The following is a 25,979-nucleotide window of genomic DNA, read 5'->3' on the forward strand; positions in this document are numbered from 1 at the left end:
AATTTCACTTTTTTTTTCTTCTTTTTCTTCTGTGCTATTCTCTGAATCAGCAGGTTTTACTTCAGTGCTCTGGTTCAGGCTGCTTTGCCTCAAAACTCTTTTTTGGCAGGCCCTAGAACAAACTTAAATTCCCAACTCTCCCATGGAGATTTTGTTTTTTTTATTTTTCTGTGCCAGGCTTAGAAAAAAATCCCACTCTGAGACCATATGTAGGATGACTGAGCAATATCTTGTGGTATGGAGCAAGAACCATGCTGACTCCAGCCTTTTTCTCATGCAATTTCACTTTATTAACATAACCAGTAAATCATATCAACAATAACTGCTTACCTTTGCAGTACTCTTACAACACAAAACTTTCCAGAGAGGGTCAAGAGCTCCTACTTCTGGAGAATCAGGGGCCTCCTGAATCTAGATGGGCTCTGCCTCTTAACTTGCCCAGCAGGGTCCCACCCAGAGAGCTCCCTACCTATGGGATTTAAGGTGAACCAGGCTAGACTGGTCCTGCACAATTTACATAGGGAAAAGAGGGTCACTTTATCACAGGGGGAAAGAAATCCTCTCTCACCCTTTTGCATTTTAGAGTCTATAGAAGATATCAGCAGAACTGAGGCCCTTTGGCAGTGCAGAGGCAAAGTGGGAGAAAACTAACCCGAGATACCCCTGGTCAAGGAACTGGAGGAATTAAACTTTCACAATGAAACAGGCTGGTCCACTCTTTTCTGTCAGAGGCAGTAAGCCCATTTTTATGAGGATTGGACCAGAATCACAATGGACCAGTGGGTTTTGGAAGTGATAAAAGATGGCTACACATTAGAATTTACTCACCCAGTGCGGGAGTGGACTGCTTGCGACAGCTAGGAGCGATAGTGCCAATTCCCCAGGAAGAACGGAGAAAAGGTTGGTATTCCATTTATTTCATGTCCCAAGAATGGAAGACACGTTCGGACTGATTTTGGATTTCAAGAAAGTCAATGCGGCCCTTAAGGTACCACAAATTCATATGAAGATGCATTCAGTCATAACGACAGTTCATAAGGGAGAGTTCCTGGCATCACTAGACTTCATAGAGGCGTACCTACATATCCTAATCAGGCAGGATCACCAGAAGTTCCTGAGGTTTATGATTCTGGGAGACCATTTTCAGTTTTGCGCCCTTCCTTTCAGTTTGGCAACAGCATCGTGTACGTTCAAAATGAAGGTGGTGGTGGCGGCAGCCCTTCGGAAGGAAGGAGTGCTAGTATACCCATATCTGGACTCATTTGAGGAAAGTTGGCAGAACTCTGTCAGCTGGCAGTATAGTGGGTCCTAAAGAGGTTGAGGGCTCTGGGCTGAGTGGTGAGTCTAGTGAAGAGCGATTTAATGCCTTCCTGATCCTTGGAGTACCTAGGGTCTCGATTCAACATCCAGATTGACAAGATGTTTCTCACAGAGAACAGGCTGGTGAATCTGCAGAATCAGATTCACCACCTGTTGTGTCTCAGTGTGCCCAGAGGTTGGGATTATTTGCAGGTCTGGGTGTTGATGCTAAAACTAGTTCCCTGGGTGTTTGCGCATATGTGGCACCCTTCAAAAAGCACTCTTCTCCCATTGGAACCCGTTATCTGAGGAATTTCAAATTTCTCTTCCCTTCAGGTGGGAGTTCAGGCCCAGTCTTTCAAGGTGGCTTAGTCGGGTCAATCTGGAACATGGATGGAGTTAAAAATCCCGGATTGGTTGATAGTGACTTCAGACACCAGTCTCTCTGGTTGGGGAGCGGTGTGTCAGGGTCAGACCTTGCAGAATCAATGGTCACAGAAGGAGGCATCATGGTCTATCAATCCGTTAGAGACAAGAGCTGTGCACTTAGCCTTGCTTTCCTTTCTACCACGGTAAAAAGATTGGGCAGTGCAAGTTCTATTGGACAATGCAACAATGGTGGCTTATATCAACTAACAGGGAGGGACCAAAATTCAGATGATTTCTCAGGAGGTTCAGTTTTTGGTTCACTGGGCGGAGCAGCATCTGGCAGTTCTGGCAGCATTTCACATAGTCAGGGTGGACAACCTGCAGGCGGATTTTCTCAACAGGCAAAAGTTGGACCCTGGAGAATGGGAGCAGTCAGAAGATCTCGTTTGGGACAGGTGGAGAATGCCTCACATGGACTTGATGGTGTCGAGACAAAACACCAAGGTGGCACGCCTTTATAGTTGCAGTGAAGAACATGGAGCAGAAGGAATCAATGCTCTAGTGCTATTGTGGCCACCAGGGAATCTTCTTTATGTCTTTCCCCCATGGCTGTTTGTGGACGAGGTGCTACAGCGCATATAGTGACACCCAAGTGAAGTGATTCTTGTGGGTCCGGAGTGGCCACGTTGGCCATGGTTCATAGACCTAGTAAACATGGCGATGGATGGTGCATTAAGGTTCAGTTACTTTCCGAGACTGTTGCGCCAGGGTCCCATATTTTCAGATCGGGCGAATCACTTCTGTCTCAAGGCTTGGCTTTGAGAGGAAACACTTGAGATACAAGGGGTATTCTGAAGATGTCATTCCCACCTTACTGCAGGCCAGACAACCATCCACATCCTTGGCTTTTGTTAGGGTGTGGAGGATTTTTGAGGCTTGGTGTGTTAAACAGGTCATGCAGCCTACTTGGGCTTCAATTTCCCATATCTTGATCTTTTTGTTAAAAGGTCTAGTGAAGGATAGAGCATATAATTCCCTTTAGCCCAAAATTTCAAAGCCCGGTGTGTACAAAAACTGGGGGATACGCGCGTGGCTGGGCCATGTGCGCACCAAGCACATTTTAAAAATGGCCTAGCCACATTCATATCTCCCGATATGCGCCGAAGTGCCAGGCTCCTTGAAAGGGGTGGGCCAGGGGGCAGGGTCTGGGCCAACAGGAACAGTGGCCATTAGGCCCTGTCCTGGGGAAACATATGCCGGGTAAGTTCTAAAACAAAACAAATTATGATAGGATAGGTTTAGGGGTCGGGGAGGAGAGGGGAAAAGGGAGGAAAGCCAGGTAGGGGGAATAGGAAAGTTCCCCTCCAAGTCCGCTCCTTAATTGGAGCGGACCGGGAGGGAACTGGTGTAGGCTCGATTGCATTGCTGTTTGTTATTTTTTAAAATCCCCCCTTGCGTGTGCAAGGCGCCACCTGCCCTCACATGCATACGCTGATATTAAAATCGGGCACACATGTGCGCACGGGAATTGTATTTTATAACATGCGCACGGTGACGCGGCTGTCTTTGGGGTAAGGTGCAGGGAGTGTCCCTGGCCTCGCATCTGGATGTGATGAATTTTCTTCGAGGACAAAAACACTTGCAGCCTTCAGTGTGGCGGGTGTGTTCTTCATTGAATCTTAATTTGGTGATGAGGGTGTTGTGTGTGAAGCCCAATTCAAGGTAGTGCAGAGGACGACTCTAAAGGATTTAACCCTGAAAATGTTTTTTTGAGTTGCAATTTGTTCAGCCAGAAACATTTCAGAGCTTCAGGTATTGACTCGTAGAGGTCTCTTTCTTCAGTTTACATAGAATGGGGATGTCCTTGTGAATGGTGACCTCATTTCTGCCAATGGTTGTTTCGCTTCTTAGTCAAACAGTGGAACTTCCCGCCTTTCCAAACTTGGATTCACCTGTGCCACACACGAAGGAACTTCATGTGTTGGATGTGCGACAGGCATTGTTAAGGTTTCTCAGACTGACTAATTGTTTTTGGAGATCAGATTGCCTCTTTGTGCTTTGGAATGGATCAAGAATGGTTGCAAGGCATTCAAGGCTACTATTGTGTGATGGCTAAAGGACACAATTAGCTTGGCATATATTTGTAAAGGTCGTCCGGTGCCAGAGGCGCTAAGGGCTCTCTCGATTTGGGCACAGGCAACTTCATGGGCTGAGTGCCAACTGGTTTCACCACAAGAAATATGTCGGGCGGCTACTTGGAAATTGTTACACATTTTCTCCAGGCATGTCTGAGATCTGGACTCGGTGGGATTTGGAGAGAGAGTATTACGAGTGGGGCTATCAATTTCCCTCCCAGAATAGGTGAGCTTAAGTACATCCCAGGAGTCTTGACTGATCTGGGGTATGAACAGGAAAGGAAAATTGATTCTTATCTGCTAATTTTCCTTCCTGGAATACCACAGATCAGCCCTGAATCCTGCCCATTCAGTAAAGCCTGCTCATAGAGTGGTTTGTTTGGTTACATGATGTTCTATTTAATGTTGTTGGAATACGTTTTCCATACAGGCTCTTCCTCCCTTCTGCTCGTTGAAGGTCTCAGTTATTGTTATAGTTATTCTCATCTTGGCTTGGGTACAGGTTATAATGAGGGACTGCAGGTGGCACATTAGGTTAAGTAGCAGTGTCAGCAAATCTTTTCTTCTCTGTCGAAAATTAGCAGGTAAGAACCAATTCTCCTTTATATTACAATTACAACTTAGAAAAAGGATGGGGTGAGATGGTGGAGAGGCTGAGAGAGACAGTACAGTTCCTAGAGGGCTGTGCCCAATAATGAGTGAAAAGGCTAATGTCCTTATGTGTTTATTCCAACGGGTTTGCTCATATTAATTTCAAATGACTCTGTCACTTCTGTCAAGCAACCTTCCCCCTTCTCTTTGCTAAGCTGTGATTGTCATGTAACCTGGCATATTATTCAAACAACCTCACAAATAGCTCAGTCTTTAGTATTAAAACCCATTGTAACTGTGTCTGTCTTTTCACAGATCTGATGAAGGTAGCATAAGTTCTTAGTCTTAGATGTATTGAGTCAGTCCAATAAAAAGGTCTCAGCTACAACTTGTTTGTTGACCCTATTCCAGTGGACTACCACAGCAACCACACTAGTTTGCTTTAGGTTGCTAAAAGCATGGGCTGATATCCCTTATGATTCCAGAAAATCAGAGAGAGATGTAACTTGATCCTCCCTAGCAGCCCACAGTAATCAGGCTGCCCAGCACATGCAGAAACCATTGCACTTTTTTGCCCTTTTGTTTAACAACATTTTCAAATTCAAGACAGATGAAGTTTAGAAGTGAAGAAAATTATAAAAATGCTAAGGTTAATTGAGATTTTAATTGGGGTAGTGACTGGAGATAACTTCGTTTTTGGCCTACTCACTTTGATTGGAGCCTTTGAGAATTAAAGTTTGAGCCAATTATTAACGTAAAATAAAAATAAAAACAAAATTGAGTTTTGTAGAGATCTTCAAAACTGAATTAATTTTACCGAACAGATTTCAGTGCACTAGTTTTATGCAGTGACTGCATGGCAAAACTTTGTGAATTAACTACCTAACATGTTTTCTCACTTTTAGCTGTATAATAGTATTATCTCTTCCACAAAGTAACAATACTCCTTAGTAAGATCTTCAATGAATGTATTGTCTGTTGTAACTGTTCAGTTGTTTCACAACAAACTATAGTATTGCCTCACACCGATTGCACATGCATACTTAAATTATATTTACTGTTCAACATGCAAAACCGATAAACTGGAAAAGTGATTTATTTTGCTAAATCTTTGCAACAATTTGGAAAGGTATACACACCCCCTAAAGAAGATAGTGCATGAAATAGAAAACAGCTGTTAAAAGATGTGTGACCAGTTAGATGTCCTGGTGAACTGTTCAGTGCTATGTGGGAGGGAGCCATTAGAAGAATCATGCTGGTGTGACTAATTGAAGACTGGATTACTGCGGATGTCCTAGCTTTCAGGGTGGGGCACAGTATGTGCCACACTTTTGCAACCATGAGTGACTGGTGTGGAGTGGCATCTGAGTGTAGGAGGAGATCATACTGTTGATTCAGGTTTGCAGTTGAGCAGATGAGAAGGAAGCAGCATGGAGAGAATGGAAAGGAAGAGGAGCATCAGTTTTAAGTTAACAACATTTTTTTATGAGCGTATGTTAGTTGATACTATCCCATCATATCTTTTTTTTTTTTATGGTCTTAATATCAAACTTTCTGACCAGGTATGGAATCTAGGTGTCACCCTTGATCCTACCCTGTCTATGAGGCCGCACACCAAAACAGTTATAAGAAATTCTTTCATGAAAGTTCGCAAGCTACGCCATCTTCTTCCTTTTCGTAACTCTGAAAACTTTCGCCCGGTGCTTCAATCACTGGCATGGACTATTGCAACACCCTTTATATTGGTCTTACTGCCTATGTTCTAAAGTCACCATAGATTATTCAAAATGCTGTTGCATTTTGAGGAGAAGTCCATTAATGGCTATTAATCAATTTTACTTAGGGAATAGCCACTGCTATTAATTGCATCAGTAGCATGGGATCTTCTTAGTGTTTGGGTAATTGCCAGGTTCTTGTGGCCTGGTTTTGGCCTCTGTTGGAAACAGGATGCTGGGCTTGATGGACCCTTGGTCTGACCCAGCATGGCAATTTCTTATGTTCTTATGTTCTTATCTAGATATCAGTTACTGTCTGATAGGTTGTTTTTATAATTTTCATTTTTTTAATGGTAGTATTGTGTATGTGGCTTTGTAACCTGCTCTGTACATTTTGGAGGGCGCGGGATATAAAAATTCTAAATAAAGAAATAAAGAAAATAAAGAAAATCAAAATGTGGATGTATTATTTTCAGCTGCTTGTCAATAAACCATTTTCAACAAATGTAACCATCTTATACGTCCTGTCCGGTGGGTTCCGACTCTGGCTGAGGGTGATAATTATCTTTTTGCAAGTTTGCTAACTTCTCTTCTTTATCTTTGTTTATCTGCGCTAAACTACTTTACAGTTCTGAAAAGTTCAGTTACCTTTAGTAGCTTTCATGTTAAGATGGCCCTGGTCACATCTCGACCCTGCAGTTTTGTTTCTGGCTAAATCTGTGCACACGGCAATTTTGTGCAGATTTGGCCAGGCAGGGAGAAGGGGATGGAAGGACGAGAGAGTTTGAAATATAGCGACTACAGGTCAGCTTGGGTCATGTTAGGCCGGCTGTGCCTCAAATTCAGATATTTTAATTGTTTTAAACATAAAAATATGCACCCATATATTGGACACACAGTAACAGACAAGAAAAAGGGATTGAATTGACACCAGGAGTCAGGGCAGTCGTCAGGTTTGAAGCCTTGACAATTGGCGCTGCTACTCACAAGTTTCAGACTTGTGCTAATTTCAACTTGTAATTCTTTAAAGAAACAAACAAACCCTCACAGCTCCCTCCAAAGGAAACCAGACGGTTTCCAAAAGGGTATTTCAGTGGGCACAGATGAAATGCTCGTTTGAAAATAGAGGCCACCATGGTCCATTTTAAGCCATTTATTAATAGTTACTATACTAAAAGGCTGAAATCAAGTGACCCTGGGATAGCAGGTAAGTTTGAGTATCTTTCTCCCATAAATAGGCCCCATTTTTTTTCATTAAAGAAAATGACAAAAGGCGTACAGTAGCATGCTTAGAGATACCGAAAAAGTTTGATTGTAAACACAAGTCCATAATCCTGATAAGGTTTATTGTTTCATTACTGCATATTGTAATAATGAAAGGAATTGATGACGGTGTCTTGGATTGTAGCAGGAACATTGTCAGTTTTCTGGGTTACTATTAATGCAGTCCACCCACAGATGAACACCTGGGTTTACAATTGCAGATTGCAGTTTTTTGTTCCATCTCTAAACAAGGCTCAATCTATTTTAAGCTTTGCCATTTAGTTCTCGCTTGCAACAATCTGCGCTCCTCCTACCAAACCACCAACAGAGAGATCATGTGGCAAAGAGTCACATGGCACAAGGAGATGACGTTCTTTTGGAACGCCTACAATCCCATGAGGGTGCAGCTCCATGGAGTACTTCTGGCAGTGAGATGAAAGCAGATTGACCAGCAAAAGCATCATGGATTGTAGCAAATTAGACATACAAAGAACTTTAATGACTCCACATCGCCCTTTTATATTACTATTAAAAAGGGGCCCACTTATACGGGAGAGAGAGAGAGAGAGACCTTAAATGCCAATGCACTCAGATAGTTTTAAGACACACAGCAAGGTCACACGTGCTGGGGTCATCATGGCATCCCTGTCTCATTTTGTAACCCTATGAAACCTGTCATTTTGCTAGCATTGCTGCTGGTTTAGCTGTTCTGATTTGTGTGTGTGTCTCTTCCTTTTCTACTGTTGCTAACTTTTTCAGCTGTAAGACTCTCACACATGACTGGCTGGCTCTTTCTGCTGCAGTGTGCCAGCTAGTCCTCAAATGACATTTAGAGCAAACACATATGATATTATTCCGCTTCTGGTTTATTACTGTGTACACAGTCATTCATGGGGTAGAGTTTGTCTTTTTGTGGTCTGTGAAACCTTCTCTTATAGAGGACTTGCTGACTAACCTACCTACCTAGGCTGACAACATCATAAAGGATAAAACATTGAACCCAGGCTTTGTTTTTCTCATAAGATTTATGAACTATGCTATCTGGGTCAGTATCATCCACAAACAGCCGTGGATAGAGATGGAGTGAATTATTTATTTTTGATCTGTACATGGTGTTCTATCATTTTATAGTAGTAACTTCTCTGTTTGCTAACTTTCTTTGTTGTACTCTAGGGCCCCACCTATCATTGGTTACTTACCTTTCGAGGTTCTGGGAACTTCAGGTTATGATTACTACCATGCTGATGACCTAGAGCGTCTCGCTAGGTGCCATGAACAGTGTAAGTACTTTATTACTCATACATACTCCATATTTTTTGTCTTTTGTTTGCTTTACATTGTCTTTAGGATACTTTATTTAGATTTAATTTTCCAGTGCATACAAAATAGTAAAAATCCCAAAATAACACAAACATCTCCAACTTACATGGTATGCAAATATTATTACATATTGAAAAATAAGTTAAATAAAAATTAAATTGATTAATTAGGAATTACAGTGATTTTCCAGTGTTTTAGAATAATCATTTTTGCACTTATTAAAGCTGATGATAGCCACCTAATGTAACAGCCGCTAATCACTTTCAGAGTTTCTTAACCATGGCCAACATGAAATTAGACCTACCAGTGAGTTCCGTTAATGGCAGGACAGTACTGTGGGAAATTGCCTGCTATAACATGTGAGATTCCCAAGGTTTTCAGTGGCTGACAATACACGCTAGATCCAAGCTGATGGAATTCAAGTTAGATTGATTGCGACCCAACCAATCCTTTCATTCTCTTGTCTTCCAAACGAATAGGATAAAGTAGTGTGCTTTCTGTGGAACTCTCATGTGCTCATTTTATACTGATCTGCTGAAGGGAGTATAACTGTAAATAGATCCTCCCTTCCTTCCCTATTATATATATATATCGTATTTTTCGGACTATAAGGCGCACATAAAAACCTACGATTTTCTCAGAAATCGGAAGTGCGCCTTATAATCCGGTGCGGCTTATATATGAATTTTTCTGCTGCCACTCCTTTCATATTGTCTTTTTTTCTGTTTCTTTTCTCTCCATCTTCTTCCCTCAAACACAGTCAGGTTCTCATTCTCACATGCATTTCTCTCTCTCGCACACACACACACTGGCTCTCACTGTCACATGCTGTGTCTCATACAATCATTCATACACTCAGTCTCTCACTCCCACATGCTGTCTTGCTCAAGCACAGGCTCTCACTCACCTCTAGGCCTCCTCTTCGCAGGTCGCCGCAGGATGGGCTCTGCAGTGGCCCTGCTACCGGGCCTCTTCTTCTTCTCGGGCCGCTGCGACTTGAGATTTGCAGCGGTCCGTAAACACAAGTGCTGCTCCACGTTTGCACGCGCTGATGCTTCCCCTCCTTCCTGCCCACGCGGCTCCGGCAACGTTTACTTCCGGGGACGCACAGACAGGAAGGAGGAGGAGCATCAGCGCGTTTAAACATGATTTTTTTCTTGGCAGCCGCCCACCCCTCGCTACGCCACTGCTGCGCCTTATAATCCGGTGCGGCTTATATATGAATCTGGACGCCTTAGCAGGCGCTCATTGATAATGTGCCTTATAATCCGGTGCGCCTTATTGTCCGAAAAATACGGTATATATTTTTTTGATCCATTTTCATTCAGTCCCCTTCATAAGTTTAGTGCTAATGCTGTCTTGTTATTAATTATCTGTTCTGTTCCTTGTTACATTTGGTTCAAATTTCTATGTAAAGCTCGGTTAGCTATAATTTTGTTTTAATGTAAACCGATAAGATGTTCCCAACGTTCATCGGTATATAAATCTTCTAAATAAATAAATAAATAAATAAATAAATAAATAAATAAATAACTCATGAAAGCTAGTCACAAATCTATTAGTCCAATTTAGTTTTATGTTTTTAAAAGATTTCTAAAGTACTCTGTCCTAGTTTGCGTCGCTTACAATAAAAACATCTAAAAGTGAATTAAAAGATATGATTCAGTAAATCGCGAGCTGCTGAGTCGATGGCAAGAGACAGGAATTTCAGATGCAGTGTTAAGGTAGTTTACTTCCTTTTTATGTAACGGAACTCAAAGTATAAGGATGAGGGATAGGGTCTCATCAAGCAGACTAATAAAGTCTGGGGTGCCGCAAGGATCATCTTTGTCTTGTCGCGTAAGTCCTGGGGTTTTCGGAGGGGGCGTGTCGGGGGGCGGGCCCGAATCGCACGGCGTTTTCGGGGCGTGTCGGGAGCGTTCCGGGGGCGGGCCCGGGGGCATGGTTACGGCCCGGGGCGGCCCGGGGGCGTGGCTGCGCCCTCCGGACCCGCCCCCAGATCGCGTCCCGGTGCGCTAGCGGCCCGCTGGCGCGCAGGGATTTACTTCTCCCTCCGGGAGGCGTAAATCCCCCAACAAAGGTAAGGGGGGGGTTTAGACAGGGCCAGGCGGGTGGGTTAGGTAGGGGAAGGGAGGGGAAGGTGAGGGGAGGGCAAAAGGAAGTTCCCTCCGAGGCCGCTCCGATTTCGGAGCGGCCTCGGAGGGAACGGGGGTAGGCTGTGCGGCTCGGTGCGCGCCGGCTATACAAAATCAATAGCCTTGCGCGCGCCGATCCAGGTTTTTAGCAGATACGCGCGGCTCCGCGCGTATCTGCTAAAATGAACGTGCTGTGGTGGTGATTTATATTCCAGCCCACAGATCTCAGTGCCCTCGCAGGTTTATAGAGCTTTAAAATTGCACTAAAACAAACTGGACTCTCTGCAGGGAGGACCTTATGGATAAATATGAGGATCTAAAAATTTGATCTGCTACTGTATCGGAAGCCCTAGGAGAGATTACAGAACCAGTTCCACATGGTCCCTGAGTCTAGCTCCCATCAACACCCTTGCAGCTGTATGCTGTACCATCTGAAGACAGGTTTCAGCATAGTCGCTGTAATCTGATGTAAATCGAACTACAATAGTCTAAACCCAATAAGACAAGGGTTTGAAGAACAGTCAGGGTAGTCACTAAAGAAACAAAACCATGAATATCATCTGTGTAACTCGCTCCCATATCTGTGAGTAGGCTACAGATAGGACGCAGATAAATATTAAAAAGCATTGCTGATCAGGCAATGTACCATGCGGTACATGTGTGAGATGATGCTGACCCAGTCCGTATCTGGTGGATGCGGTTTATCAGACCTGCGGTGAACTACTTAAGCACCGTGGCTGATATTCCAGTGTTCCTCAGATGAGCCATCAGTACTTGATGATTAATAGCATCGTAAAGGTACCAACTGCAACTGTTTTGTTGACCTTACGGAAGAAATGGAAAAATAGTAAAAACAATTGGGTTATGCTTTTAAGAGGATAATTTTCAAAGGGACTTCTGTGGCTAAAACAAAGTTTTATGAACAGAAATGGCCTTATTGCAAAATTGTCTAACCAATGTACTGGAAAAACATATGGGGAAGCATTCCTGGGGGTGGAATTAGGGAGGGGTTAGGACACAAGTTTGAAAGCTCAAACAAATGTGGGTAAATTTTTCCCCAAAACCTATGCACATCAGATAACAGGTGTAGGTGTGTGGGGGCAAATTTGGTGGGACAATTTTCAAAGTCTGCTTTGAAAATTGGTGTAACTTTCTCGCGTATTTGCTGCAGAAATTAGATGTCAAAAAGCCCCACCTTAGAGGGCTGTTTTCAAAGGTCATTTTCTCATAGAAAAGGTTAGTTGTCTTGGTAAAAAGGTTGTTTTTTTTTAATTGCCCACCCTGTATGCAGATAAAAGTACACACGTTGAGCTACAGTGCGCATACTTTTACCTGCATTTCCGTGGAAACATTTCGGGGGTAATGTTAGATCGGCGAAGAAAACAGCAAACCTAGTTTAGATTTTCATAACTGTGCACATTGTTTTGCTGGGAAAAAATATCTGCAGAAAAAGGGGATGCAAATCTCTGTTGGTACTTGTTCCTTGGACAATTATTAGAAAGTACGCATGCCATTTCACTTTGAAAACTTGTGCCAAATCCAGGGTAAAAAGTACCCACGGCTATACAGTTTTGAAAATAGACGAGTAAATATGTCTTTCTTTTGTTTCTCCTCCAATTCTTAGTCGTGTTTTTCCTCTTGATTTGTGACACGAGAGATTCCATTGACTTGGGAATGAGGAGGATGAGGGTTGAGGGAGATTTAAATTTGACTGGGCAGGAAAAGACAAGTGTCAGGGCAGTCTTAAGCCTGAATGGGACTGAACGGGAATTCTCGTAGGCATGTGTAATGATGTTTTCATGAGTTTTTAGATGTGCGTTTGTGTATCACTGCTTCTTTAACATGCCATGCTTAAGCAATCTTTTATTTGGTTAGGAGATTTAAACAAAAATACCAAGAGTATTCTTGTTTTTTATTGTCCATCCTGGTTATTTCAGATAAAGTTTTGGCATGTCTACAGAAATTGGTTAATAAGTCTCTGGAAGTTGGTTCTGTGCCTACTCAATGTAAAACGGTGATTGTTTCTCCTTTACTGAAAAATGAAAGTCTAGATCCTAGATTATGTAGTAGTTATAGCCCTATATCAAATCTTTCTTTTATAGGTAAGGTGTTAGAAAAAGCCGTTAGTAACCAAGTTTCTGAATTCTTGGAATCAGCTGACCTTTTATTTATATATTTCTTTATTGGTTTTATATACCGTCGTTCAGTATTCTATCACAACGGTTAACAAGACATAAAACATTAAAAGAAAGCACATTATACACGCAAGAAGTAAAATTAAAAAAACAACACATAATACAAGAAAAGTAAAATTATAAATATCAAAAATTAAAATTAAATACAATAATATAACCAAATAAAATAATTAATATAAAATAAGATAAAACAGACATAAAATAAAATGAGACAAGGTAAGAACTCACTGGATCCGGCTCAAGCCGGTTTCAGGCAGAACCCTGGTTTCCTTAATGGATTGATAGAGGTGAGATGCATTATTGGTAATGTTAGAACTTTCTACTGCTTTTGACTTGGTTAATCACCGATTACTATTGAAACGTTGTAAGGCCTTGGGTATTGAGTGTTATGGCTGTCGGCTGCGGCCGCCCGTGGCCGGCTCAACTCCCATCATATCATACTTGGCTCTCTACTCCTGTTGAACTCGCGGCTGTGGCCAACTGCTGCCGCCACGTTCCTCCCAGCTCTCTGTGCTCCACATGGCGGCTGGGATGCCACCGACCAGCGTTCCAACCTTGGCCCTCCTTAGGTGCGCGCGCCATCTGTCCTCTTTAAAAGGCCAATGGCTGATGACATCACCGGCCCTGCTGATTACATCATGGGCCCGGGATACTTAAGCACCACCTCCAGCCACCACTAACCAACTTAGCAACGAGTTCCCTGGTTACTTCTGGTGCTTGCTCCAGTTCTCCGGACCTGTTGTTCCTGCTCCTCAGATCTCAGCACTTCTACACCTAGGACCCTGCTTCCCGCTCCTCGGGGTCAGGCTCAGTACTACTACACCTGAGATCCTGTCTCTGCGCTTCTCCGCTCCACGGGGCCAGGCTCAGCGCTATTACATCTGGGACCCTGTCTCCGTGCTTCCCACTTCTCGGGCCCTGCCTTAGCGCTTCTACATTGGAGATCCTACTTCATGTATCCTCTCTTCAAGACCTGGCTCAGCGCTGCGACATTACTGGACTGTGTCTCTGTGATCCTGCTCCTCGGGGCACCTCGCAGTGCTGCTACAGTGCAAGTTCCTGTGATTACACTGCCGTGCCGCAGGCTGTTCCTCTGCACTACTTCTCCACTTGTACCTGCTACAGCAGATCCTCCGCTCTAGCCCTGCTTCAGCACTTCAGAGTACAAGCCTCTACTTCTGCACCTCCTCTATTCAGGGCCACTGCCACGTGGTCCTGCCCTATTGCTCCCGGAGCTGCAGTGGCCTCTCATCTCTTGAGGCCTTCTCTCCCTCTCCCTCCAAGAGTACCTCGGACTTGGACTATACCTAACTTTACTGACACTCTCTGCCTCCAGCCGCTTACTCTCTCCGGGACCAGTCACACAGAGGCGCGCCTAAGACCAGCCGGCCCCAGCACCCAAGGGCTCCACCTGCGGGAAACGAGGGCCGGTACTGGCGAAGTTCCTGTTTGCCTCTGTTCCTGCCCAGCCTTGCCTCCCGATGGTGGGAACCTGCGGGGCCCAACCCCTCAGGTAGTGTCAACCCTACCTCGGGCCAAGGGTCCACAAAACCTAACATTGAGGACATGGTTCTGAAATGGTTACAATATTTTCTGTCTGGGAGAAAGCAGTTGGTGAATTTTCAAGGCAATTTCTCTGCCGTTTCTGATGTGGGCTGTGGAGTGCCACAGGGATCATCTATCTCACCAATTCTGTTCAATATTTTTATGAGCAGATTTGGTGAGATTATTCGGGAAGCAGGTTTTTTGCCATATATGTATGGAGATGATAGTCAGAGTATTGTTCCCTTGGGTTCAGATTAGAAGGAGAGTTACAAACAATTAGGATCTTGTTTGGAAGCTTTGAAGAATTGGCTAAATGAGAGGAGGTTGGTTTTGAATGCTAAGAAAACTGAGATTCTGTTTTTGGGTGATAGTAGATTTGATTTTCCTTTGAAGTTGATGGGGGAGGAGATTTTTCCTTAGGAAGAAGTCACATCTCTTGGGATTCAACTTTACTCCTCTTTGAGCTTAGAGAAACATGTTTTGTGTTTGGTTAGGACCTATTATTTCAGGATTAGGCAAATTAAACCTTTCCTGGATACTGCGGTATTGAGAACAGTTGTTTTTTCTTTGGTGCTGTCTTATCTCGATTATGGTATTGCTTTAATTTTGGGTATGCCTGTAAAAATCTCTCGTAAATTACAAATAATTCAGAACACGGCGGCCCGAATTGTGACTGGAAGTACTAGGAGAACCCCTGCTAAGCCATTATTACTAGATCTTCATTGGCTTCCAGTGAGTGCCAGATGCAAATTTAAAAATGTGGGTTTGCCTTTTAAAATGCTAAAAGGAGTAAGCTCACCACAGCTGAAAAATCGATTACATTGGTATAAACCCAATAGATGCTTGAGATCTATGACAGGTCATTTTCTGAAAGTTGGAGAGGTTAAAATGTTTCCACATTCTCCCCTGAAATCAAGATCTTTTGCAGGAAAGATTCCTATACTTTGGAACCAGTTACCATCTAATGTGAGAGAAGAGATGAATTTGCTTACATTTAGGAAAGCTTTGAATAAAGAATGTTTTTTATAAAGATGCTTTTTATTTCATTTTACTATTTTTTAATTTATCTTAATTTTTTGTATATATTTTATACAAATTGTTTGAATCCAATCGCTTAGGAAGATGTACTCTGTTAGGCGATACATAAATGATTTTTAAATAAATAAATATTGAATTGTTATTCCGCCTTTCGGCACGGATTACATTCAGGTACTGTAGGTATTCCTGTATCCTCAGAGTGCTTACAATCTAAGAGCTACATTTACTAAGCCATGATAAGTAATTAATGCAGGAAAAACAGAAGTTAATGCATAGGTAATCCTATACAAATAAAATAAGGTGGCTTGCCAAAAATAAGGGAACTGGTGTTATTTTATCTCTTTTTCAGGAGTTGTGGATATTTTTCCACGGGAGTATCAAGATGTTCCCACGCTGATATTTAAAGGGCCAAGCGGCCCACAAATAGCCCTCCTCCTATCGTGCTAAAATCTCCCAGAGGTCTGCGCCACTTTGACAGCTGCCTGTCGAAGTGGCGCAGCCTTTAAAAAAAAGTAGCAGAACTAGAAATTAATGTTGTCTGGCAATGTCCTCTCTCCTTGCCAAACTCCTCCCCTTTTTTCAAATTTGATCCCCCACCCAACTAACTACCAACCTCAAACAAAGAGCCCCCAGCCATCCCCATATCAGCTCCCAAACCCCTCCTGGATGCCCCACCATACTGCATAATTCCTGGTAATCTAGTGGCACGACCCCATCCCCTTTACACATAAATGGAATCCCTGGTGGTCTAAGGACCCCCAGACCTTACATTAAAAGGTATCCTGGTGGTCCAGTGGCGGCCCAGAGCACCCACTAGTCTTTGAGCCGGTCAATGCCATTTTCCAAAATGGAGCCAACTGGCCTTTGCCCCATCATGTGATAAGGGTAAAGGCCAGTTAGCACCATTTTGGAAAATGGCGTCAACCAGCTCTGGACTGCCACTGGACCAGGATTCCTGTTAAAGGTAAGGGAGGGTGGGGGGCTATTGGATTCACTGGGGTATTCGGTTGGGGTGGCAAATGTGAAAAAAAAGGGAGGGGTTTGACAAGGAGGTGGGGGTAGCAGCGTGACATTCATTTCTATGTCTGTCACTTTTATAAGGCTGCGCCGACTGAACAGGTGGCAGGAGGGTGGGTGGGGGATCTAAACAGAAGGAGGGAGTTTGGCCACACCGGGAGGGAGTGTTATTTTTGGGCCAAGTGGCTCTTTAACATGTTGGCAGCCCTGGGCAAAGTGGGCCGCCATTGCACATTTTTTCCCATTTTCCCTGCGATAGTTTTTACTGCAGGCTTTTTCTGAGAGAAAAAAAATATCATGGGGAAATCACTGCGATTATGATACTGGGGAAAGGTCCTCGTATTGCAGGATACCCTCTCCCCAGCCCTTCCCACAGTAAAATATAGCACCATGTTACACAGGAATATATACAGGAAAACTCCTGTGTGCATAAGAGGCTGCAATCCTTTAGTTGTGGTTTGTGGGGAAATTGGAGAACAGAAAAAAAAAGAATAGAGTTTTCTAATTTCATTAAAATTCTTTCCTCAGTCTTTGGGTATATAATACTACAAAGCACAAATAAATACAATACAACAGACAGTGTGATCATGCCAAAACATTATGAGCCTGAATTATTCAGCTTTTTTCCCCATAAAGACAGCATGAGGAAAAGTCTTATATTGAACTCCTGGCTTCATTACTGATCATTGAATTTAATTGGTTAACTTTGTTAAATCTAACCACACAAAACTTGCATGGTTACATACAGGGCAGCTAAATATCACGCTAACCCGCTAAATCTTTTTAAAATTACGCTCTGGACACTCCTTGACCAAGCTGATTTTTTTTTTGTCTGGCTAATCCTGTGCACACAGTATTTCTGCTGGTTAGGTTTTAGCCGGACTGGGAGAGGGGGAGGGGAAGGGAGAAGAGGAAGAAATGTTTTTAACCAGTTAGATTTATGTGGTTAAAAGCTGATTGTAACCACATAAATCTTTTGAATATCAGCCCTTTTGTTTTTTTTGTTTCTATAATGCACGAGCCCATGATGACATTGCTGTTATTTTCACCAATTGTAACTCTGGACATTAAGACCGCAGAATGATTTTGATGCCATTGTTCGTATTAATAGAATTCTTTTCTTTCCTGTTACAGTGATGCAATTTGGGAAAGGGAAGTCTTGCTACTACAGATTCTTGACTAAGGGCCAGCAGTGGATTTGGTTGCAAACTCATTACTACATTACATACCATCAGTGGAATTCAAAACCCGAATTCATTGTTTGCACACATACTGTGGTTAGGTAAGTATGTAGTCTTTATGAGAAAGAACTTGATTGTTAAGTTACAGACTTGTTCAGAAAGTGTTCTGGTCCTGACAAGCGTCAACTAAACTATTGCAACTTAAGTGGTAAAAAAAACTCAAGAGAATGGGTCCATGATATAAACTGGAAAATAGGAGGCTGGGAGAAAATGCATGGAGAGAGCAGTGGATGCTGAGAATCACTTACTAGCAGGGATGATCCCTGGCCCTGGCACGTTTCCAGGTGGGAGGGATGGGTGGTGGGTACAGGAGGCCTTGGGAGACTCCATTTCTGGGTTTTTTCTGTTTCTGGTATGAGGACTTATGTTTATTTTGTTTGCTTTTTTAAACTAATGAAACAAAATAAACATGAAATGAAATGAAATTTCTGGGGGGGGGGGGGGGGGGTGTGAAAAATGTTTAACCTATGCACACCCCTGAAATGAGCCACTGCAGCTGCCATGGTTCTCATTTGATGACCCTTGACAGAGTCTATAATCTGAAAGTCAGTATGGAAAGAATGTCGATTAGCTTGATTAATGTGGAACACAAGATACTACTTTCCGATGGAATTTGGAGTGAATTTATAGAACCATTCTAGTAAAAAAAAAAAAAAAAAGGTATGGTGAATATGAAACCAGAGCCTGAACGCACTGAAGTGACAGCAACAAGAAACAACAGTATATAGGTGAGAAAGTTTAAGCCCAACCAACTCCAGAGGTTTGAAAGGAGGTTTCATGAATTGAGCTAGGACTATGTTTAGATACCAAGGGACTGGAGGTTTACTGACCAGAAGTTTGGAAAGCCATAGTCCTTGCATGAACTTTGATAGCAAAGGCTGGAGAGAGATTGAAGCTTTTGTAGATGAACTTTGACTGAAGAGATGCTAACTAAGGCCCGAGGAAAATAGGAAGAATAGATACTGAAGTAAGGCCTTCGTGCCACAACAGAAGGGATCCAGCTGGCTGATCCCACACCAAATTAAGAACCTATTCCTCTTGAAACTGAAGACTTTCTAGCTGAAATTGGCATGTCCTCTTCCTCCTTCGGAAGGAGTAAGGAAGAGACCACTGTGTGCTTAATATCCACGCCATGAGGGTCAGCAATGATAGGTTTAGAAGAGCTTTCCATCCTCCAGTGTGATGAGAGTCGGAGAAATTCTCAAAAGAATCAGAGTTTAGATTGATAGATAAATGAGATGAGGATATCATACCTGTCTGGGCCAGGCCAGTGCTATGAGTATAATTCTTGTTTTGTTCTGAAAGGTGTTCTGGACAGTGCTGATAATGAGAGGAATCAATGGATATACATAGAGTAGACTGGTGCTCCAGCTTAGCACAAAGCATTGGGAGCAGATCTGTAGCTGCTTGGATGCATAGAGCAGACCTTTTCGGCTTTTCTTGCTGTTTAGAACAGGTTGATCACTGGCATCCCTAGCAACTGAACAAGTCGTCTGTGACCTCTTGATCCAAGGACTACTTGTCCAGCAGCAGCACTCTGCTGAGACAGACCGCGAAAATAATTTGGATTCCTAGAAGGTAGGTCGTTTGGATATGGATATTATGATGGGTGGCCTACATCCAGATTCGGAGGGCCTCCTGGCAGAGGATGTAACTTAGTAATGATGGCAAAAAAGGACCAAGCGGTCCATCCATTCTGCCCAGCAAGCTTCTTATGATAGTATCTGCTGCGCCGTGCAGGTTACCCTCATGTTTCTCTTAAGGGTAGCAACTGCTGCTCCATGCAGTTATCCCCAAACCTTATGATAATCCATAAAATATTTACTGCTAACAACATTTTTATTGTGTGATGAGCCTCCTTGAAAATTCAGACAGTGCTGCTTGATGTGCTTTGCTTTTGGACTTGGCCATAGAAGCAGTCCTGTTCTTTTTCCCTTATGTCTGTGCATCAAACCCAGACTGTAAAAGTCAGGGCTCATGTTGGTTTTTATCTGCATCCAATTCCTCCCCCTACCCACTCACCTCCCGCTATCAAAGCAGTTGTGTCAAAGGCATCAAGGCTTATTGGTTAAGGGTAGCAATCCCATGCCTTTTGTTGAGGGCAGTAACTGCCGCACCAGCAAGTTACCCCCATGCTTATCAGTTCCCCGGACTGTAAAAATCAGGGCCCTTGTTAGTGGTTGTCTGAATCCATTTCCCCTTTTCCCCCTGCCATTGAAGTGGAGAGCAATGTTGCAGTTTCATCAAAAGCATCAAGGCTTATTGGTTAAGGGTAGTAACCACTGCGGTAGCAAGTTATCCGCCATGTACCCGTGCCTCCCTCTTTGTTTACATAAAAAATGGTTACCTGGTTATCCATCTACATCAGATTCTCCTGCCTGAGTAAAGGTAACAGAAAGCCTTAGAGCATGGCAGATGGCTCGCAGCTGCAGAAAGTTGATTTGTATTTGTCTGTCCACGGGGCCTGTGATCCTTGTATCCATACCGTTCTGATGTGCACCCCTCTCCACCCCATCCCCCACCCCCCCCGCCTTGGTGGAGGCATTGGTAGGCAGGGTCACTTGATATGCTGGGACGCATAGTGAGAGATCCACCTTTAGAACCACTGAAGGGATGGTCCTTATCTCAGGAGTCACAAGGATTTGGTGGGATAATGGTCGATAGAGGCGATCCCACTGGCCTGGCTTTAGAGGGAGCACTGAAGGCCCTGCGTATGCAGGTGAGTCCGGAGAAACACATGCAGCCATGCAACAGGTGTCTGAGAAGAACCAGGACAAATCTTGCTGATGCTTGGTCCTGCTATAACAAAGACTGTTCTAGGACCATCAGCAATGTGGCTCTTTTAACAGGGAGAAATGCTTTCTTTTGGAGCAAGTGTATGCAGGCTCTTGTGAACTGAATCCTCTTGTTGGAAACGTTGAACCAAGAAATTCAGGGATGAGAAAAGACGGATGTTCATCTCAAGGAACTCCAGAACTGACAGAAATGGACTCATCGCCAACCAATCATCCAAGTATGAGAAGGTGCAGACTCCCTGCTGACCAATCTGTGCCACCACTACCGTAAGGCATTTTGTAAATATCCTCGGGGGATGCTGAGAGCCCACATGGGAGCACCTTGTACTAGCAGTGCATGCCCTTCATCACAAACCTGAGGAATGTCGGATGGGTAGGGTGAATGGGAACGTGTGCATAAGAATCCTTCAAAATCCAGAGCACTCAGCCAATCCCTCAGTTGAAGAATTGAAGGAGTTCATCTTGAAGCTCTCCTGAATCAACAGCTTGTTCAGCTTCTGCAGGTCCGGTATTGGCCTCAGTGCCCTTGACTTCTTGAGAGTTAGGAAACACTGATAGCAGAATCCCTAGCCACACTCCTGTGAAGGGAAGAGCGCACTTTCTGTTCTTTTATTCATGGGGAGTTGGGTTCGTCCAAACTCCATATGAGTTCTGTAGCGGGAGTAATAAAAATAGCTTTACTAGCAATTATCTTAAAAATGAATATGTGGGATATACTTCCCAGATGTGTGCAGATGTGACAGATTTTATTTTGTTAGATCCATTTTCAAGGTTTTTCCAGTCATGACTTCAGAATGCTATGTTTTCCCTATTTATTTCCTATGAAATTCAGTTGTACGAGCGGTTTAGAGCTTTTTTTTAGATGAGGCTGTCCAATACTGAAATCAGAGAAAGGGATATGAGCTTCTTGCCCTTCGTTCAAACTGACATCATGGAGTGAACATGCTCTTTTCTTTTTCTATGCCCAGTTCCAGATGTTGGAGATGTCAGGAGAGGGACGTCACTTTGGGAAAGGAATAATCAGGTCCCTGCATGATATAGTGAAGCTGATAATGTATTACTGGATTCTGAGCAGGTCAAAATCTCCATTTAAAGGGGGTTTACATGATTTTTACGAGATGTGTAAGGACAGGGAACCTCTCTTTTTAAACATAGAGAGGGCGATATTTAGGCTACTTTGCCAGATAAGTTAGGATTTAGTTGGCTAAGTAGTGACAGTGGAATATTCACCCCTGCTAAACAGCTACCACTTAGCTGGATAACTAGCTATCAGATGGAAGAAATTACACTTTTTTTTTTTTATTGATGACTGGGAGGCAGTTGGGAGATGGGTGGACAGAAAGGGGAGAACATATTCCATAAATCCTGTGTTTTATTTAAAAAAGAACTGAGTTTTATGCATTGATTATCAGACATCTTTATAGTTTAATGGATTTTTAAGAGTAGAAGGAACATAAACTTTGGATGTACAGATGTACTATAATCAGTAAATCTGTGCATCTGCAGAGACCCTATTATAGAAGGGAATTTGGGCCTAGAGCTTCATAATGTGTCCATGAGGAACATTTAATTGAAGGCAGAGATAACAAGAGAAGATGAAACAGAGCTGCTGACTAGTGTTTTTATATTCATTCTAGGACAAAGTTCAGATTGCTTGTTTTGTATGCACATTTTAATGGTGACTAACATGTATTGTTTTATCTTTAACCTTGGCATCTGGCACCCTCTGGTGGTAGTCCACTTATCTGTTTGGCCTAAAATGACTGAAATTGCTGAATCAGTACTTATTTATTATACTAAACTTTGTGAATCTGCATAGAGTAGTTGTAAAATTTGAAACACAGAAATATAGAAACATAACAGCAGATTTGGGCTCCTGTCATCAAAAAGGATATCCTATCTACATTGGAAAAATAACTAACTCTACTATACTAACTATACAAATATATCAGGGATCTCATAGGCTTAAAAACAGCAACAAACAAAACAAAGGGGAGATCTCTAAGAGTCAAATGAAGAGTGATGAAATTGGGTAACATTTTGCCAGCAGACGTGATTATAACTACAGCACTTCAAAAAGGAATTTGAATGAGTTTTTAGAGGAAAAAGATATTGGTGAATATGATGATCTGACTAGATGCTAGAGAAAAGAGCCAATCCAGAGTGATTGAGGCCAAGTGCCATATCTAGGGTCAGGAGAAGAAGTTATCACTGCTGCAGAACTGGCTACGGATGCACCATCCCCTAGATTACCACATGGGGAAGACAATTTTCAAAACCATTTATGTGGGCAAATAATGATATATATGCCTGGAAATTGGCTGTCTGAAGATTGCTACCCCTCAATATGGCTAAGAATATGTGCGGTGTGCCACAACATGTGTGCTCTTAGCTACATTTGTGGAGGGAGGAGAGAAGTGGCGCACATACGGGCCGATTCAGTAAAGTCTGCGGGAGAGAACGCCCGCGGACTTTACTGAATCGGCCCGTATGTGCACCACTTTTCTCCTCCTTCCTCCAAATGTAGCTAAGAGCACACATGTTGTGGCACACCGCACATATTCTTAGCCACATTGAGGGATGGCTATCTTCAGACAGCCAATTTCCAGGCATATATATCATTATTTGCCCACATAAATGGTTTTGAAAATTGTCTTCCCCATGTGGTAATCTAGGGGATGGTGCATCCGTAGCCAGTTCTGCAGCAGTGATAACTTCTTCTCCTGACCCTAGATATGGCACTTGGCCTCAATCACTCTGGATTGGCTCTTTTCTCTAGCATCTAGTCAGATCATCATATTCACCAATATCTTTTTCCTCTAAAAACTCATTCAAATTCCCTTTTGAAGTGCTGTAGTTATAATCACGTCTGCTGGCAAAATGTTACCCAATTTCATCAACTCTTCATTTGACTCTTAGAGATTTCGAGAGCCAACGCTCAATTTTGCCAGCGTCGGTTCTCGAACCTGCTGACAGCCACGGGCTCGGAAACTGGACGCCGGCAAAGTTGAGTGTCCGGTTTTTGGCCCGACAGCCGCCGGCCCATTTTAAATTTTTTTATTTTTTTTTTTAACTTTTTTTACTCTTTGGGACCTCCGACTTAATATCGCCATGATATTAAGTTGGAGGGTGCACAGAAAAGCAGTTTTTACTGCTTTTCTGTGCACTTTCCCGGTGCCGGCAGAAACTAGCGTCTACCGTTGGGTAGGCGCTAATTTCTGAAAGTAAAATGTGCGGCTTCGCTGCACATTTTACTTTCTGTATCGCGCGGGAATACCTAATAGGGCCCTCAACATGCATTTGCATGTTGAGGGCCCTATTAGGTGCCGCGGGTTGGACGCACAGTTTCCGCCCCTTACTGAATAAGGGGTAAGGGAAAACGCGCAACCCTATGCATGAAAAAAGTACCCATACGATAAACAGGTTCACATGCCTGCATCAAATTTCAAAGTAAAAGCACTTATGCACTTTTGCTTTGAAAATCAGTGCAAAGCTCATGGCAAAAAGTACTCGCAGACTCTGTCCCAGTGCACCAAAGAGAGTTGTTAGAAGACTGGACTTGATGGACCACTTTCAGTCTAAAATAACTAGGGAACAATTGAGATGCCTTTTTTTATAATTACTGTTGCACAATGCAAGAATTTAAACATCAATTCTGGAAAAGCCCTGAGCTATGAAAATCCCTGAATATCTGGAAATATTCAGGCCACACCATTCTTTTACCATGCTGCAAAAAAAAATAAAAATCTAATCAATAAATAAAGATATTCAGGTTGTCTGCGCTGTCTTGTGCACCAACTGCATTTTAAAAGATAGAGGCCTTGAGGGGCTCAAATTGGAGCTACAAAGAAAATGGGAGAATATGGATGAAGAATATTAGATTGAAAGTGAAATGTACTTATTAATATATGTCAAGGTCAAAGAGCTTACACTTTTGGGCCGGCCCAGTGGCTTAGTAGAAGTGCTATATTCTGCTATGTGGAGAACCTGGGCTTGATTCACAGGGCAGGTTTTCCATTCTTGGGTCTAACTGAGACTGGGATGCTGGGGAAGCAGAGTTCACAGTTCCTGGAGATAGGTTGTCTTAGCCATTACTCATTGGTGACACCTACTGGCCAGACTCAGGGTGCAAACGTACCAGATTCAAAGGGAGCCATGGTCTGAGGCCCTTGGCCTCAGACCATTGTCACTGGGATAGGTAGGGGTTTATCAAAATAGGGGAAGAACCCCGGGTATTACAAATGAAAGTTCATGGTGCCATAGCCCAAAAGAGGCTGGTCACAATTGAGCCGGAAGACCAAAAGAGCATGAGGAAACTTCAAAGCCAAAAATGCAATAATAAAAAAAAAGACTAAAGATCGAACAAAGCCATTACCCAAAGGTTCCAGGTAAGTTTACCAGAGGATAGGTGAAGAGCATGTCACCTTTACACATGATGCCAAGACAAGAATTTGAAAGAGGCATTTAAATAAGTGGCTGTTTTCTTTGCTCCTAGCAATATGAAGGAATACTGGGATACCTGAATAACAGTTACCAAAAAAGGGTGGGATTAAGAAGACTGCAGACTAAAATCTATGGCCTCAAGTCTGTAAAATCCTTGGGCTGTTGAGATGTCTGAATTTCTGTAGATATGTGAGCCACAGCTTATTTATTTATTTATTTTTGTATCTACAAAATAAATATTTAGACCAACTCAGAAATATTTGGTTTGGTCCCACCAAGATTTATATATGAGCATAATTTTTGCACACTTTCAAATTTAGGGCCTCATTTTCCAAGCCGCTTGCACGCGATAAGGGACCTTTCGCACGCGAAAAGTCCCTTATCGCGTGCGATACCAGGATGGGGGCGGAGTCGGGGCAGAGTTGGCCCCGGAAGAGGAGGAGTCGGGGCGTCACCGGGGCCAACTCTGCGCCGACGCCGCAGACAGTGTAAAGGTAGGTGCCTTTTCGCTGCCTATTTCGCTCCCAATAGCTACACCTCCTATGGTGGCGCTATTGGGTGCGAAACCGGCAGCGCAGGCCCGCCCCTCATCTTCTAAAGTATCGCAGACCTGCGATACTTTAGAAAATGAGGCCCTTAGAGATTTGAGTTACTGTGTTGCTAATGCAAAAACACGGTGCAGATTTAAATGGTGCACGCTCCGGAAGTGCTCAGAAATTCTTTACTGCTCAGTTACAGATGTTAAAGGAGAACAGAATTTCATCCTATGTTGCAGAAGCTTGGCTGCACCTCTGCCGTGTAATTTTAAAAGGTCACATCCATGCTATTGCCTGTTTCACCAGTTTGTCCACCAGTTTGCCCAGTTAACAGCTAGATCC

The 25,979-nt window shown here is 43.1% G+C and overlaps 1 protein-coding gene across 2 annotated transcripts in view; it reads left to right on the forward strand.

Moving 5' to 3' along the window:
- LOC115094477 (neuronal PAS domain-containing protein 2-like) overlaps positions 1-25,979 on the forward strand; it is a 192,158-nt gene that overhangs the window by 125,438 nt on the left and 40,741 nt on the right. For both annotated transcript variants that reach the window (XM_029607573.1, XM_029607572.1), the window contains exons 10-11: positions 8,546-8,652; positions 17,757-17,904. In XM_029607573.1, the coding sequence (XP_029463433.1) occupies positions 8,546-8,652; positions 17,757-17,904 (255 nt within the window). The remainder of the gene's footprint in view (positions 1-8,545; positions 8,653-17,756; positions 17,905-25,979) is intronic.

Source organism: Rhinatrema bivittatum, chromosome 6 (genome assembly GCF_901001135.1).
Source record: "Rhinatrema bivittatum chromosome 6, aRhiBiv1.1, whole genome shotgun sequence".
NCBI classification, from domain to species: Eukaryota; Metazoa; Chordata; class Amphibia; order Gymnophiona; family Rhinatrematidae; genus Rhinatrema; species Rhinatrema bivittatum.